This window comes from Eleginops maclovinus, chromosome 7, assembly GCF_036324505.1.
Source record: "Eleginops maclovinus isolate JMC-PN-2008 ecotype Puerto Natales chromosome 7, JC_Emac_rtc_rv5, whole genome shotgun sequence".
NCBI lineage: Eukaryota > Metazoa > Chordata > Actinopteri > Perciformes > Eleginopidae > Eleginops > Eleginops maclovinus.
The window spans coordinates 2,462,901-2,478,779 of NC_086355.1; the positions used below are offsets into that span (position 1 = coordinate 2,462,901).

Genomic DNA, 15,879 nt, shown 5'->3' on the forward strand with positions numbered 1-15,879 from the left:
CAGTTCCTCTTGACAGTTTACCAGAGAAGCAATAAAGGTGGCGCGTTGGGATGACCCGTCCTTATCAAAAACACATTACATTAGTTACCCGTCTCCACAACAGATACGCGTCTTATCGACTCTTTATTAACAACTCCGACTATCTCACGCCTTATCAAACAATGCAGCGCAGATGGATTTAGGATGTGGCCGATGACAGCGTTTGAAGATATCAGCGTCTGATTTAATGAACAACGTCAACCAGTGAAGAACAAAAGGGCTATTGCTCAACACGCCTGTAATAATTGCATAAAATAGATTAGAATTTATCAGTCTGGGGAGGAGGAGGTGTCTGTTGGCACTTCAACAACCAACTCTAGTATTTACATGTGAGTTTTAAGGTGGTTAACCTCTCCTGTATGTTCTACCAGTGTTAGTGCATGTAAATGGTCTGCAAAGGCTCGAATTCCTCACGTTTCCATATCAAAACAACAACTGTTTTTATTCAAACACACACTTCTGGGTGTCCACCTCAGAATCAGAATACATTAAGAGTTATTAACACATACGTACGTGACCTGGGGATCATTGGACGAGGTCAGACTTGTTTTGAAAAAAATCAAATGGGATTGAAGCGGGATGTGTGCAGAGATTATGATGCTGGGAGTGTCTGTTGTTGTGTGTGTGTGTGTGTGTGTGTGTGTGTGTGTGTGATGGTGAGATGTCGGCGAGGTCTTGATAGGGATCGTCAGCAGCGGGGAGATACGGCAGGTTAGGACCTGCTGCTGATAAGAACTGATCCTCAGGAGGATTATTCAAAAATAAAAACATTCGGAGTTTGACCTCCAGGTTACCGATACTGTCTCTACTTTAAAGAGTCCTCTCCTGCTGATGTTCAGGTGTATATCAGTATGTAGTGTCTCTACTTTAAAGAGTCCTCTCCTGCTGATGTTCAGGTGTGTATCAGTATGTAGTGTCTCTACTTTAAAGAGTCCTCTCCTGCTGATGTTCAGGTGTATATCAGTATGTAGAGTCTCTACTTTAAAGAGTCCTCTCCTGCTGATGTTCAGGTGTATATCAGTATGTAGCGTCTCTACTTTAAAGAGTCCTCTCCTGCTGATGTTTTCTCTGCAGCTCCTCTTTTCACCCTCTGTCTGAAACCAGAGCCCAGTCTGCTCTGATTGGTTAGCTCCCCCCTTAGCCTATCACGTACAATGTGTTGGGAGTAAATACAGTAGATGAAGAGCAGCAGCTGGTGTGTTCCTCTCTCTGCTCTGTTATATATTTAGTTTATTTTTTATTGTTAGCCGTCAGATTTATTTGCAGAGCCTCACAGTGTGAATTACAGCCACCACTGTACTCCCATTAACACCCATTGCTCCCCGCTCAGCGTCACTCTTTGAACTTTTTATTTTTCGTACATTTCATACATACTGGCCTCTCCTCCTCCCACTCCTGATGTTTTTAATTTATTGTACATTTTGAAATGCTGCCCGGGCTTTTAATACGTGTCACATTGAGGGTTTTTTTCCTCCGTTTGTTGTTGTTGTGTAATAAAGAGAAGGTAGAGAACGAGGCGGGACACCACACGATGTGTTTGCTCAGAGTTGCGACAGCTGCAGCAGTAAAAACAAAAAAAGCTGCAGAAATATTAAAAATGAAGGAGGAGGAAGAGGAGTTTTTAATCAAGCGCTCTGGAAAATGCCACCCTCAAACAAGAAGCATTCCTCCTCATTTGTTTGGCTCATTGTCCCTCCCTGTGTTTCCACTCCTCACTTGCTTCATTTCCATCGTTTTTTCTCTCCTCCCTCCTCGCTGAGGGTCACACATGCTCCGATATTGTCCAGGGGCTCGTCTGTAAATAAAAGAAAGTCCATTTGGCTCCGTGTGAACGTTGGCGAGCGTTTTTGTCCCGGCCTGGCACCGTTTCTAATGCATTACCCTTTATTAGAGGTTTGGCTGCTGCTGCTTCATCAGGGGACGAGTGTGTGTGTGTGTGTGTGTGTGTGTGTGCGCGTCATGTGTATGAACCAAACATTAAACACTGTATACTCACACTGCCTGCACATCAACACTGATGAACAACTTGCCATATATCGTCATTTTCGTCTTTTGTTCTTTAAGACTTTGCCATTTTCGTCACAAAAATAAATAGAAAAATCCAATTTAAATATTTATACAAACATAAGAAGCTAAAGCAATACAAACATATATTAAATATAACAATTATAAACATAAGGAGCTACAAAGGTCCAGTAAAAGATATGAAAAATAAAATAGGATCCTTTTATTGACAACAAACTTCAATAAAATGTAAGAATGATCCTTTTTCTGTCGCTGACAATGAACAACACAAACAATACTAGTGGACGTTGATATTCTCACGATAAGGTAGGGACTATTATGGCTTTTATAATATATGTACACAGTAGGATCTTTGATGCATCGTAGTTTTACGAGGCGTCACTCAAACAAGAGGAACTACTGCTTTCGTTTGGGACTATTTTCTGCAGCGTATGAATACACTGCTACAGTTCATAGTTGGTTTACGTCTTTTCTTTAATTTGGTTTGACTCTAACCCGTTAGCTATGCTTTTTGTATTTGCCTTTTTTATTTGCATGGGATGGGAGCAATTAAGGATTTCTGATGGAGGTTGTTCACTGTCGTACTGGCAGACAGGCTCTGCACTTTTGATGCAATTTTAAAGTTTGTATATCTCCTTTAGTTTTACTCCGTCATGTCGATATGTTCATATGTGTTAAATGCTTTGTAAAAATAAAATAAATACTAAATAATAAAATGAAAATATACATAAAGAAGTGAAATTTAAATAACCCTGAAGAATGTCTCAAATCTTTCTTGTGATCATGTTCTTTAGACTCGTTCTCTCTGGCTGGAGCTCCTCTGGGGCTGTGGAGGAGGATGGAGCGAGGCGGGGAGAGTCCCATCACCCAGGACAGTCCTGAGCGGAGGGGGGGCAGCCCCGACCTCAGCGGCCTGCCTCCTCCAGGGAAGAAGGGCCGGCTGGAGCTCAACGGGAGCCCCACCGGGCATCGCATCCGCCACAACGGAGCCCCCCTGAGGCCCCTCGGAGGTGAGCTGGGTGCGGATCAACAGACGTTTGTTTGAAGAGATTCATTTAACTCAATATGAAGGGGGCTTTATATCCACCTGTACAGAGACACAAACACCAGAGTGATGAGGAGACCTTCATCTCATAATGACTGAGAAGCTGTGGCTCAGGGGGGTAACGGGCGATTACTAATCAGAGGGTCAGTGGTTCGATTCCCAGTCCATGTTGACCTGTCAAAATGTTCCAGTGGGCATGTCTACAGTATTTAAGTTCACGGGAGTCACTTTGGATAAAGGCATCTGCTAAAAGACATGCCAAAGGGCCTTTTTGACTGTGTTTTCTGCCTACATAATAAAAATAACAGACGGAAGAAAAATATTAACTTCAAAATAAAATACAAATATTTAAAATGAGACAAAAATGTAATAATATTTATTCAATTAATAATAGAATGAAATTACAAACAGAAAAAGGTAAAGTAAGAACAAAAATATCTTAAATATTGAATTAAAAACCATATTAAATGGAATAAAATAGAATACATAAAATGTGAACACTAATATAAACAGTGGTGAGTATTGTCCTCTCCAGTCTGTCACCTCAAAAATGTTTAGGACAAAACAGATCTTACACTTAAGAAATCAACAACTAAGTATTATCTTTAGTAACAGTAACAGCTGTTGACTCCCCTCAGGTGTGGAGGGTTTGAGACCCAGAGTTTGGCTCTGCGGCGCTGCGAGCTGCTCCTGATAATCTATACGTCTGGAGGGACCTGTATAATACATGCTACCAAATAAAGCAGATTGCTCCGTATAAACAAGATTTATACAACTCACTCTGCTCCATCGATCCACGCGGTCATTGTGGAAGTTGTTGCTTGTTTATGTGTGTGTGCATGTGTGTGTGCATGCAGGGGTGTGTGTGTTGCCATGTGTTTGCAGAAGTGACTCAGGTACTCTCTGACTCTGAACTAAACTGTCCTTAAATTGAGAAAAATATAACTCGCTCTTGTTGTAACTCTCTGTTGGCGTAGATGATTTTAATTTGTATGCTTTTTTAGAGATGCAATCACTCATTAATTATGTGGTCAGAATAATTCAAATCGAAAGTGATTCTAATAAGGTATCAATTGTTAAGAAATCTGACTTTTTTAAAACGAAATGTCCAAAAAATGAAATTTTCCGCCTCAACATTTTTTTTTTAAAGAGATTTTGACAATTTCAAAAAGATAAATGGTTTGCATAAAAGAGATGTTGTAGATTTGAGGTGCGTACTTAATACATACATATTTCCCAGTACTCCTCTTTGTATTTTTCTTAAGTAAAAAAACTGCTTTTTTAAGATGGATCTGTCGGTGGTTTGGAAAGAGCTAGAGGTTAAAAAAATCAACGACTTGACCACAGTGAGAGGAGGAGAAGAAGGAGTCAATGAAGAAGAGGAAGAAGAAGAAATACACAACTAAATGCTGCTGATACTAAAAACATGAGGAGTTGGGAACTTCTTGTTTCCGGAGTCGTAGTAAAGAATATTTCTGTGAGAAAATAGGAGGATGGAGGACGGCCTGAAATAATGACGGGGTGTCTCTGAAGACAGGAAACTAGACGTGTCTCCTCCAAACCACACACACACACACACACACACACACACAAACCATATGTCCACATTCACAAACTCAGTGACACTCACACCCAACAAACGCAGCCAAAACACACACACTTCCACACACACATCTTATTTTAAGACCCTCATCCCTGTACATATTAGAGGGATTAGAGGCTTGAGGCAACATCCCATCATCCGAACCAGATCACAGGACACTGGGAATAAGAGAGGTGGAGGAACAGAGAGTGGGGGGGGGGGGGGAGAAAGAGAGGAGTGGGAGCTGCTCCGTGTTGACAGTTATATTTCCCTGTTGGGGGAAATTCACTTACTTGAATTGGCAGCGTGCTCCGGTGTGTAATTCACTCCATGAGAGCCTGGAGGACTGCAGCGGAGTGATTAATGAGGAGGAAATAGAAATATAGGAATTGACTGATTAAAACAACGGCTGGATGTGATGCTGCGTGTGTGTGTGTTCGGTGTGTGTGTGTGTCATTGTATGGCACTGTATTATTATTAGTGCTGGGACGCTGCCTAATGCTCTCTCTCCATCATTTCTTCAGAGAGCTTTAATTAATTGGCAGCTGACAGGTGGCCCAAAACCAAAAGCCTTTCAGGAAAAAGGGAGTGATATTAGAGCGGCGAGCCAAGAGGACCTGATACCCACTCTCATGTAACCAGACACTGGGTATCAGTGTTTTATTGATCAAATATTGTTCTTCAGGTCTTCATTTGTAATGCACAAGTTCATTTGCATACCCCTAGACCAATGTCTCAAGGACAGCACTCATTAAAAAACCACAGAGTCTAATTATTGGATATCATATTGCTTTTTCTTGACTCAAAATCAGACTCTAGAAGTGATTGGATGTCCAAAATACTTAATATACCTAAAGGGGCCCTATGATGCTCCTGTGCAGGATTTTTATTTGGTATCCCTACCGTGACGTGTTCTTTATTTAGTATTTATCCCAGATTTAAATGTATTCTGGCTTTACTTAAATGCATTTTCCGCAAATAACTGTTAAATAGTTTCACTTCCATGTGCTGCTTTGACGTGGGAGTGTGTGAGAAAGAGTGTGTGTGTGTGTGTGTGAGATTCATGCAAACTTGCTTTGGTGCCACCTGTCCTGAATCCTGCAAGGTCTCATATGAATTCATCCCTTCCTGCTTTAACGTGAATATTCTGCAGCACTTTTGCTCAAATTGTCACCTTGTTAATCCTCTAATGAGAGCAGCACATGTCAGTGCCGGTCTTTTGTATAGCTTTTGCATATCTGTTAGTGGAGCCATTATAACGACCTCCTATCTAATAGTCCGTTAGATAAAAGCCAGTGAAAGGGAACAGCCCTGTTAGCGGTTATTTAACAATGCACACCATTTGTGTTGCACCCCCTGTGGATAGAACACACTGAGGACTTCAGGGGATGCAGCAGGGAAGAGTGTGAGGAAAAGGGAAGTGATTACAAGCTTGATGCATAATAAATATGATCCATATGTCCGCTGTCTGCAGAGGATAAACTGTTCATCCCGTTTCCCTCCACAGGTCTGATGATTCCCGTCTTCTGCGTGGTGGAGCAGTCGGACGGGGGGATGCAGACGGAGGCGGGGGAGGGCAGGGAGGAGCATTCAGAGTTCGTGTTGGTGAGGAAGGACATCCTCTTCTCTCAGCTGGTGGAGACGGCGCTGCTCGCCCTCGGATACTCGCACAGCTCGGCGGCACAAGCCCACGGTCAGTCGGACAAACACACACTGCATACACCAGTTACATCCTCCTTTGATCCTCACAGTGCCGTACGCACGAGAGAGGGTCCACGTCCATCCGTCCATGCACCGACCCACACTCAACGCCATTTAGCTGTCTTTGTTTTCCTTTAAAGACCCGTTATATTCAAGTTGGGAACGGCCGTAACATCTTCTCTCTTTTGTTATCCTTTCCTCATCTTCCCAACAATCCAGCTAGAGCTGCAAATGCATGGACTGGACTGTGGATAAAAACTGCAGCCTGCACACTTTTTAGGCGTACAGACGGCCTTCCAGACATAGCTGTATGTTTAGTCTTGGGGATCATGCAGAAATTAGGAATATGAGTTGGCCTTAAGACTGCTGCAAAGCATAACACTTTTGAAGCTCTTAAACCAATACATTTCTGTGTTCAGTGGTGATGAGCTTCATAGATGTGGGTCAGTACGGGCCTGCTCTAACAAGACTTATTACCTTTACATGTGTCTTAGTGCTCACTCATTAGCTTTGTCATGGATAAAACGCTTGGACACTTAGCATAAAACCACCTCATAAAATCTAATTGAAGACCTTGTCTGGTGGGTCTTAGCTTGGGGGTAGAGCAATCCAGAAATGGGCCGAGGAAAAGTGTTTTCAGAGGTGAGAAACAAAGAGCTCGCTGCAGAAGTAATAGTAGAAATGGCAGCTAAACTTCATGGACTGCTAGAGAAATATCTGAGGTCAATCCTCCTCCTTTCGTGAGCTTGAGGAGGATTTCATCAAGGCTATTATTAATAGTCCTTATTTTCCACCCTCAGTGTGTCTCGCTGTGTAAACTCTGGCGCTCCTGACTCAGAATGTAATACCCGTGCAGCTCGGGGGTCAGGACGAGAATTATCCTCGAGCGGAGCCTCTCCCACTAATCATCGGTCGAGGAGCAAACTGGAAGTGAGGTTGTCTATTTCCAGCAGACACTGCGCTGTCACACTGGCAATGAGCACAAGATTGTTTCAGAAACACAACTGAGACACAGACGGAGCTGCAGAAGCCATTAAAGACACAACAAAGAGCCGGACAGGAATGTCCCCGCAAGACAAAAATACATCGTGTGTGTGTGTGTGAGAATGTTTATGAAGCAGAGGAAAAGAAAAGCTCTGTAATTTATTGTCACACACATGGCAGTGATCTGCAGCAGGACAGTGCCGTTTACTGCTGTCTTTTCTCAAGTATGCAGAAAATGCCATCTGGGGAAGTTGCCTCACATCGAAATAAAACGGTCACAACTCAGAGCAGCGAGGCGGGAGCAATACACAGAGGAATGGTGGGGGATCCCCATCTGTTTGACATCTCGCTGCTGAGTGTGTGTGTGTTCTCCTCTTCGTCATAAACACTCTGCTGCAGGTAATCCCTTTATTGCCTCAAGGCCGGCCGCTCTTATCGCTGCACCCCCCTGAAACTCAGCGTGTACTCTCGACCTCAGTTAGAAATTTGGCTGCAGAAATCCTGTGACTTCAGTTACTCAGATTAATAAATGCACTTAATCTGGATTTATCTGAAGTGGAAACAGACCCTTTCTCCTAACACCCAAGTGTTTTAAAGCGATGCTACCTCAGAGACAACTTTCCATTTCCATCAGAGCCTAATGCAAGCAACAAATCAAACCACTTCTTCAGACCATATGGGAAGAAGCTCGAAATATCTTTGAATATATTCTATTTTTAATATACTTTTTCCATTTTCTCTTGGCAGTGTTTGTCTCACTGCAGCAAAGCCTTATGCAAATGAACAAACGTCATCTTGCAACTTTTAGCATTATTTTCTTGAGCTAGTGCTAGCTTCCTTTATTGGAAAAAGCACTGACACACGGCATAGTGATTTCCCCGTTTTTGTGCCGTAAATTAGACCTTTTATTTTCCTGTATGATCGTACCCAGTAGCAGAATTGCACAGATAATGTCTGTATTCTGCAGCCATTGATTGCGCAATCACCGTTTACTTCATCATGATAGGTCAGAGCAAAAAAACCTATCGATGCAACTTTAATATTTGGAGATTCAGGCGTCATAAATGCAACAGCGCTAAAAATATGGGGCTGTTTTGACGCCTTTTTTTGGTTTAAAGTTTTAAACATCTACTGTAGCACCTCTACACAAGCCAGTGATGTCACAATGTACTGACACACCCTGGGGTACACCTGCACATCACTGCTGCAAGGTGAGACGTTAAACAGCTGGAAAGAAATCTTTGGAGGTGACTCTTCAAAAAGGTCTTCCTCCCTGCAGATGTGCTGCTCACTATGACCGGTCCTTCTCAAAGCAACCATTCATGTCTTCTTTTGGTTTTACTAGAGAATCAGAGCTGCAATTGACAGCCTGTTAAAGGGAGTCGGACAAATAAACATCACACAGATGCACATTATCCGACAGCGACGGCCGAGAATATCCCGCCGGATTGCACGGCTACGGTCTGCAGATGAATGCCATTAGAAACACTTTTAGCCTCAATGTTTTTCGCCAAGTATCAGCGGAGGTCTGTCTGTCCCATCAGGGTGTGTGTGTGTGTGTGTGGCAAACATGGAGCCACATTCGTCCTACCCGTCCACATCAATGCACTCCCCTCTGAAGCGCCACAGCAGGGGCTTCAGGGGCGAGACTGAACGGGACATCACAACTCGACTCTGAGCTTCCAGCGTGTGGACAAAACACACTCCTGTAAACTCTACTCTACCCATGCAACAAAGCATTTGCTCACACTAATGCCGTGTATTCATGCAGTATCACAGACAAAACACACACGCCTCCCCCCCCCGGCTTCTCCCAAATGAATACTTTTTGTTTTTTAAAACAAGCGTTTATGTTAAATGAATAATTTCTGGCTTAAATTATACATTTTTTCCCCCTGCGGTCACGACCAAAATTACACAGAGTCCCTGCTATTTTCTCCCTGTTTGAATTGTGTCCTGCATTCTTGCGTCCCAGCGGTGTATTTAAAGGACCACGGCCTTTCTTTAATTAGCTTAGCCCAGTAATTAACTGGGAGATATTGTTTATTTCAATTATAAGGGTCTGAAGGCTTTTATAGAATGGATGGGAGCAGACCTGTACTTTAAACGGTGGTCAGCGAGAGAGAGCATTGTTGCAGTGCCACGTCTGACGGGCCACGGAGGGTCACATGTCCGCCATTCGCTGGACATCTGAGCAATTCACAGGGTAGTGGAGTTACATTTTACTCTAACAGCAGCCACGTTTATCCAAGGCATGCTTAACTTCTCAATGAATCCATCTGTGGAGGTGCTGGTAGACGCATTTTGATGAGCAGTTTCCCCGTTTGCATTCTTTATGCTAAGCTAACTGGCTGCTAGCTGTAGCTTTGTGGATGGCATCAATCTTCTCATCTCACTTTACTTTTGATCCTAAATTAACCCCAAATGAATTACTAACCCAAACCCACTGATTTTATAAACATCCTGCATTAACGTCAAACCCACCACTTCCTGTCTGTCCCCACAGTCTTCCTGTTTTGGTTTGTGTTTGCACATTTGTAAAGTTAGATGGCTCTTTAATAGCGCAGACCAACGTCAAGGCGCATCCAAATGCTCCTCGGATGTTTCCTTTCAAGAGTTGGGAAGCTGTTCCTCTGGCTTTGATATGTTTGTGAGCTTTAGGACATAATGTGGACACAACACGTTTACTCAAAAGAAGCTGTGTTTAAATGACAGATTGATTTGAGTTTCAGAGTTATTCGTCGTCTCTTAACGTACATTTACCAAATGCAATGTGTATCATTTGTGTATCCTCCCTGTGAATCAGATCCAGTCCTTGGAAGGGTCCTTCCTTGTTGGACTGGAGTATATCCTCTTCATGCATAAGCTGTACTACAGAATAGTTCTGGTTTTGCATGGACTCTGTACTTAAGAGCAGTCACATGGTGTGGCAAAGACCTACTTTTAAAACAAACAGAAATGCACATCAGATTAAGCCTTAGTATGTTGCTCCCTCAGAGAAGGTCCCGTATTATTTTCCAGATCTCAGCGGAGGAGCACTCTCTAAACTATCAGCATGACAGATTTTCATCAAGAGGGGTTCCTCAGGGTGCAATGAGGGGTGATGGGGGGGGGGGGGTGCGTCAGACGTATGGGGTTTCCCTCGGTTTGTGCAAGGGGTTGGAGCTGGGACCAGTTTGGAAGAAGAAGCCTCCTCGTGTGTGTGTGTGTGTGTGTGTGTGTGTGTTTCTGTGTGTGTGTGTGTAGGCTGCTGCTGCCATTAAGACTTATTCCAGCACGGGACAATGGGATTGGTGTGTGTGTGTGTGTGTGGATGGACACACAGACATGAGCCAAGCCGCCGGCCCGGCCACATGAAAGCGTGCCTCTGGGAGGTGGAATTTTAATGTGGAAATGGGAACAATGATTTCTACTTTTAAATGTGGACATGAAGCAGAGCCCATTGAACAGCAGACCAAAAAATGATGGATCAATTATTAATGCATTCACCCTCCCATTGCGAGCGTGTGTAAGGATGTGTGTGTGTGTTTGCATGCGAGCGGGAACATGTACATGTCCACTTCTCTGTGTGCCGTCCTCGGTGAGTTTGTGTTTGTCTGCTTATTCACGCGTTTGCTTCCACCTAACTTGGCATTAGCGGAATTGTTATGGCTTATTTTCAGCCGATGATCCAGTTTCTTTCTGTGTGTGTGTGTGTGTGTGTGTGTTTGGATCTGTGTGTGACGTGTGTGTTGAAGAGACAAACAAGAGGAGGATGTGCTTTCCTCTCCCTGTCATAAAAGGATCTGAGTAATTTCTTCCATCTCTTTAAAATGGAATCCATCTTCGTCCTTTTTCACAAGAAAAACCCAAACAAACTCTCATGTGTGAAACTCATGTCGTCATCTGTGCAATATGTTATTTCACAAGACAATTTCACGGAATGATATGCAAAGAACGTGGAAATATATCACTTTAAGGTCATTTTACTTAGCTAATACTTACATTAAGAACAACATATGTATAAAAATCAGCTCATGAAATGTACAATTTCTCAAAACACATGGAAATACACACATCTAACATATTAAAGGAGCTTTGATTCTGACATGTGTTCCTCTTTTTAAATAAGAGTTTGAAGTATATAAAATCTGACACTTCTTACTTAATTTAGACAGAAAACGGAGCTTTTATTTTGAAAAGCAAGATTGTTTATGCCACCAAGATGACCTAAAATGAAAAAACTGATTTTATAAAATAGCTTTTTGGTTCTATTTTGGGGGATCTCTACGATGGTGGTTTGTACGATGTGGTCCCCCCCCCCCACCCCACCCCACCCCACCGAGTGGGTTAAATGATGCTCCCCCTGTACGGCCAGATAATGAAGAACACAGCTCAGCCTGACGGGAATCAAAGATATAACGGAGATATACGGTAAACACAGGAAAGGAGGACAAAGAGAGAGTCTAAAGGGGGGAGAGAGGAGGAAGATATGGAGGGAGGTGGGGAGAGACAGTGGGGGAGACTTCTCAGGACCCGTCTGGATCTCATTTGGAGGATCGTAATGCGATTAGCTTTGTTTAGTTTTCACAGCTCCAGCCAGTCCCCATGAAAAACCTCCGAGTGTGTGTAAGAGTGTGTGAGCGTGTAGGTGAAGTGTGTATCATTTATTCAGTCCTTATACGACAAACACTAAACAAAGAGAGCTTATTCCTCCCATTCCTCCCCACTTAGCTTTCCGTCCGCTAGGATTCAGTTTAACATCCTCCTGAAGTCCTTTCTGTTAATATGGCAGCTTCTGGGAGGATATAACCCAACCCCACCAATATTTCACAGATGTAATGACCAATATAGCAGTGAATGGGTCCTGACTCAGCGTTTTACCACTTCCTGTCCCCTGGTCTGAAGTCAATGGTTTTCTGAATGTCTTTTTGGTTGTTAGCCTGAATTAAGGTCTGTAGCTAACACACAAGCTAACAAAAATGAGACTTCTCGATGTCATCACTCCCAGCATTATCCAAAGTCCAACCACATAATTCAATTGGATTTTTGTTGAAGGATCCAGGTAAGAAAGAAGCTTCCAGCCTCTCAAATATGGAGATTTATGGTGAACATTTTTGGTTTTTGGACTGACATAACACATTTCAAGACATAATCCTGGAAGAAAAAAAAACCATGGATTTTGTAAAAACCAAAACATTAGTCAGGAAAATAATTAGGATATTAAATGGATATTGAAAATAATATGAGCTGCAAATTCAGCTAATCAGTGTTTTAAATCCTCCATGTTTTCCCTGCAGGCATCATCAAGGTGGGCCGGTGGAACCCTCTACCGATCCACTTCCTGACGGACGCTCCTGAAGCCACGGTGGCCGACATGCTGATGGAGGTTTACCACATGGTCACTCTGCGCATCCAGCTGCAGCGGTCAGAGTGAGTGCTCATATCACTCCTGCACACACACTTACATCTCAAACCATTCTGTAGACTTCAGTGTAGGGCACTGGGGATATAGTTGACTGACACTGCTTTTGGGAAACAAGGGTTGGACGGATCATTGGAAGATATATTTGAATTGTTACTAGTTTAGGGGGAGTAAGGGTTGGAATAACAGACCTTTAACATGTCAGTGTTTTACATCATATTCAGTTAGTCGTAGTTGATGGATATTTAAAGGATCAAGGTGTTCAACCAAACCCAGATATTTAAGTGAAATTAGTTTGACACAAAATCTCTGCAGCCCCAAAATTCAGAAAGATAATTACACACATTTTCCTGTAAACGAAAATTGCACGAGCCAATTACGCAATTTGAATATTGCACTTGCACATATTACCACTACGGTACAATTCTGATTAATTTTGCAGCCCTGACACAATTAGGAAATCTAATAATGACTCTCTTTGCTACCAAAAGTCATTTGTGGGTAATTGTTTGACAGGTTTGCAGTGTGCAAGACACTCATGGAGGCAGTAGTTAATAAACACTTAATTCTGAGTATGATTGACACATGTTTTGCACGAGGACATTTAGCTTTAGAGCTAGATAGAAAGCTGTACACTGCACGTCCATATTTCCTGCAGACAGTGAACCTCTCACTGATTCAGACGCTCGGTCCCGCTGGGTGACTGATGTCATTGCAGCTGATTGCAGTTTAAGAATTTACCATATCTATCAAATTTGCAAAGCGGTCGATATTGAAACTGTAAACAACCCGCGGGGGATTTATCTATTATCTGCGAGAGTCCGTGTGCCAGGAAAACAGAGTGAAGAGCGGGGTCCTGATGGGCAGATAAAAAGCCAGATAAACTCCAGATGAGAAGAAAGTTTTATCGTTATTGTCCTGGAACATACCAGCCAGGTTTGTTTACATGTTTGTGTGCACGTATCCATGGCGATGGAAGAGGTCTGGCACACGTTGTGCTCAAATGATTCATTTGTGGTTAAAATGCAAAATATAAAACAGGGAGATTGGGGTGGGGGCGGGGGGGTTTGAGGTTAATACAGGATGTGTGTGAGGTCAGAAGGGCTAGGGATTCATTTGAGGTTAATTTAGGATTAAAGGAAAAGTTTAATTCGAAGATTGAAATCACTCTTGTGCCTGCACTGTAGTTAGCCTAGCTTAGCATAAAGAGTGGAAACGGAGGGAAACTGCTAGCATGACTCGAACAAAATAAATCTACAACTCTAAAGCTAAATATCTCACACATTATATACAGTTTTTCAATATGTGACAATAACATAGGATAGGGAATAAAGCTATTTAAATTGAAGTAGAAAATAAAACACCAAGTCCAGACGTTTTTAGATTGATTCATTGATAAAGTCATTCTTTTTTTGGGGGGGGGGGGTTGCATCCATGGGGGCAGATATAGTTATTGTAATTAGTTGTATTATTTGGGATGTCAGTTTTGGACTTTACACACATTTTCTGTGCTATTTGATAATGTAACGAGGCTAGCTGTTCCCTGGTTTTATGCTCAGCTGAGCTCAGCTAACAGGTTCATGGCTCTCCGAACCGCCATTTTTACTCCTAACACACAAGATTTGAAGCTATCTTTTTCAGGTAAATCTCTCACTCACTCCTGTTTGCTTTCTTTGCTGGTTGCAGTTTTTCCAAGATGGAAGACCTTCCCTCTGAACAGTGGAACCACACGACGGTGAGGAACGCTCTCAAAGATCTGCTGAAGGAGATGAACCAAAGCACTCTGGCCAAAGAGTGTCCGCTGTCACAGGTAACAACAACAAAAACAACAACAACTCATGTTCCTCAACTTAGAGAATTTCAGTATTCAATAATCCTTCATATAGAGGAGATGTGGAATTAAATGCAAACTAAAGTCTTCAATCTACTTAAAAATACATGATTTAAACGGGTATTTAATCCATGTCACTGTTGCTTATGTAAAAACCGTCTCTTATATGTTTATAAGTTGTATTTATCCCTAATTTGAAACATCTATCTCACTGATTAGACCAACACATGTCGCGACTAATGACTAAAGTCAGCTCTCATGAGAAAGACATTTCAAATTAATCCTACGTTGTATTTCTTATTGCTACATTTTAATCAAACTCCACCCCACAGAACGAAGCAGTGTCTCCTCAATTATGTTCAACTCCCCAGCTGCATGTTCAGCCCTCTCTATGCTGCTGTGTGAGATTTATGTGTGTGTGTTTGTGTGTGTGTGTACTGTGTTTAAATGCAGCTCTGGTGTTGATAGCGGCATCAATTGTAAGCATATGTGTGTGTGGCTGGAGATTCCCTCTCTGCACTGCCTCCAGTTTCCATGGGTGGCTTCCAGTCGTGATTAATGTTTGTCTATTGCTATTGTGTGTGTGTGTGTGTGTGTGTGTGTGTGTGTGTGTGTGTGTGTGTGTGTGTGTGTGTGTGTGTGTGTGTGTGTGTGTGTGTGTGTGTGTGTGTGTGTGTGTGTGTGTGTGTGTGTGTGGGTGCCATGAGATTGTTGCGTGAGTGTAAGCATTTCATATTACGCTGGTTATTAATGATCTTTCCCCTCTCTGTCTCTCAGAGTATGATTTCCTCCATCGTGAACAATTCCTACTACGCCAACGTCTCCACCGCAAAGTGCCAGGAGTTTGCCCGTTGGTACAAGAGATATAAAAATATGAAAGGTGAGCAAGAACAGCTTCTTTAAAGAGGCCCTATTATGCTTTTTAGGGTTTTCCCTTTCCTATAGGGTGTTCTATAGGTTTTAGTGCATGTAAATGGTCTGCAAAGGCTAAAATCCTCCATCCACAAGAAATACAAATATTAACCTGAAATTGAGGATAATAGGAGCCTTTCAACGCTCTTACAGTTGACAGACCTACAACAACATATTGGAACTTTCTTTTCATCTCAAGGGAAACAGGTCACAAAATGATTCTTGGGGAAGGTAATAATCAGAGGTGGGAGAAGTACTCAGATCATGAGTAAAAGTAGAAGTACTCAGATCTTGTACTTGAGTAAAAGTAGAAGTACTCAGATCTTGAGTAAAAGTAGAAGTACTAGATCTTGTAC

General features: G+C 42.5%; 1 protein-coding gene across 6 annotated transcripts in view; it reads left to right on the plus strand.

Moving 5' to 3' along the window:
• Positions 1-15,879, plus strand: part of satb2 (SATB homeobox 2) — a 55,407-nt gene that overhangs the window by 16,512 nt on the left and 23,016 nt on the right. For all 6 annotated transcript variants that reach the window (XM_063888212.1, XM_063888213.1, XM_063888215.1 and 3 more), the window contains 5 exons: positions 2,859-3,074; positions 6,199-6,384; positions 12,656-12,788; positions 14,467-14,590; positions 15,389-15,491. In XM_063888212.1, coding sequence (XP_063744282.1) covers positions 2,903-3,074; positions 6,199-6,384; positions 12,656-12,788; positions 14,467-14,590; positions 15,389-15,491 — 718 coding nt within the window. In that variant the 5' untranslated portion in view covers positions 2,859-2,902. The remainder of the gene's footprint in view (positions 1-2,858; positions 3,075-6,198; positions 6,385-12,655; positions 12,789-14,466; positions 14,591-15,388; positions 15,492-15,879) is intronic.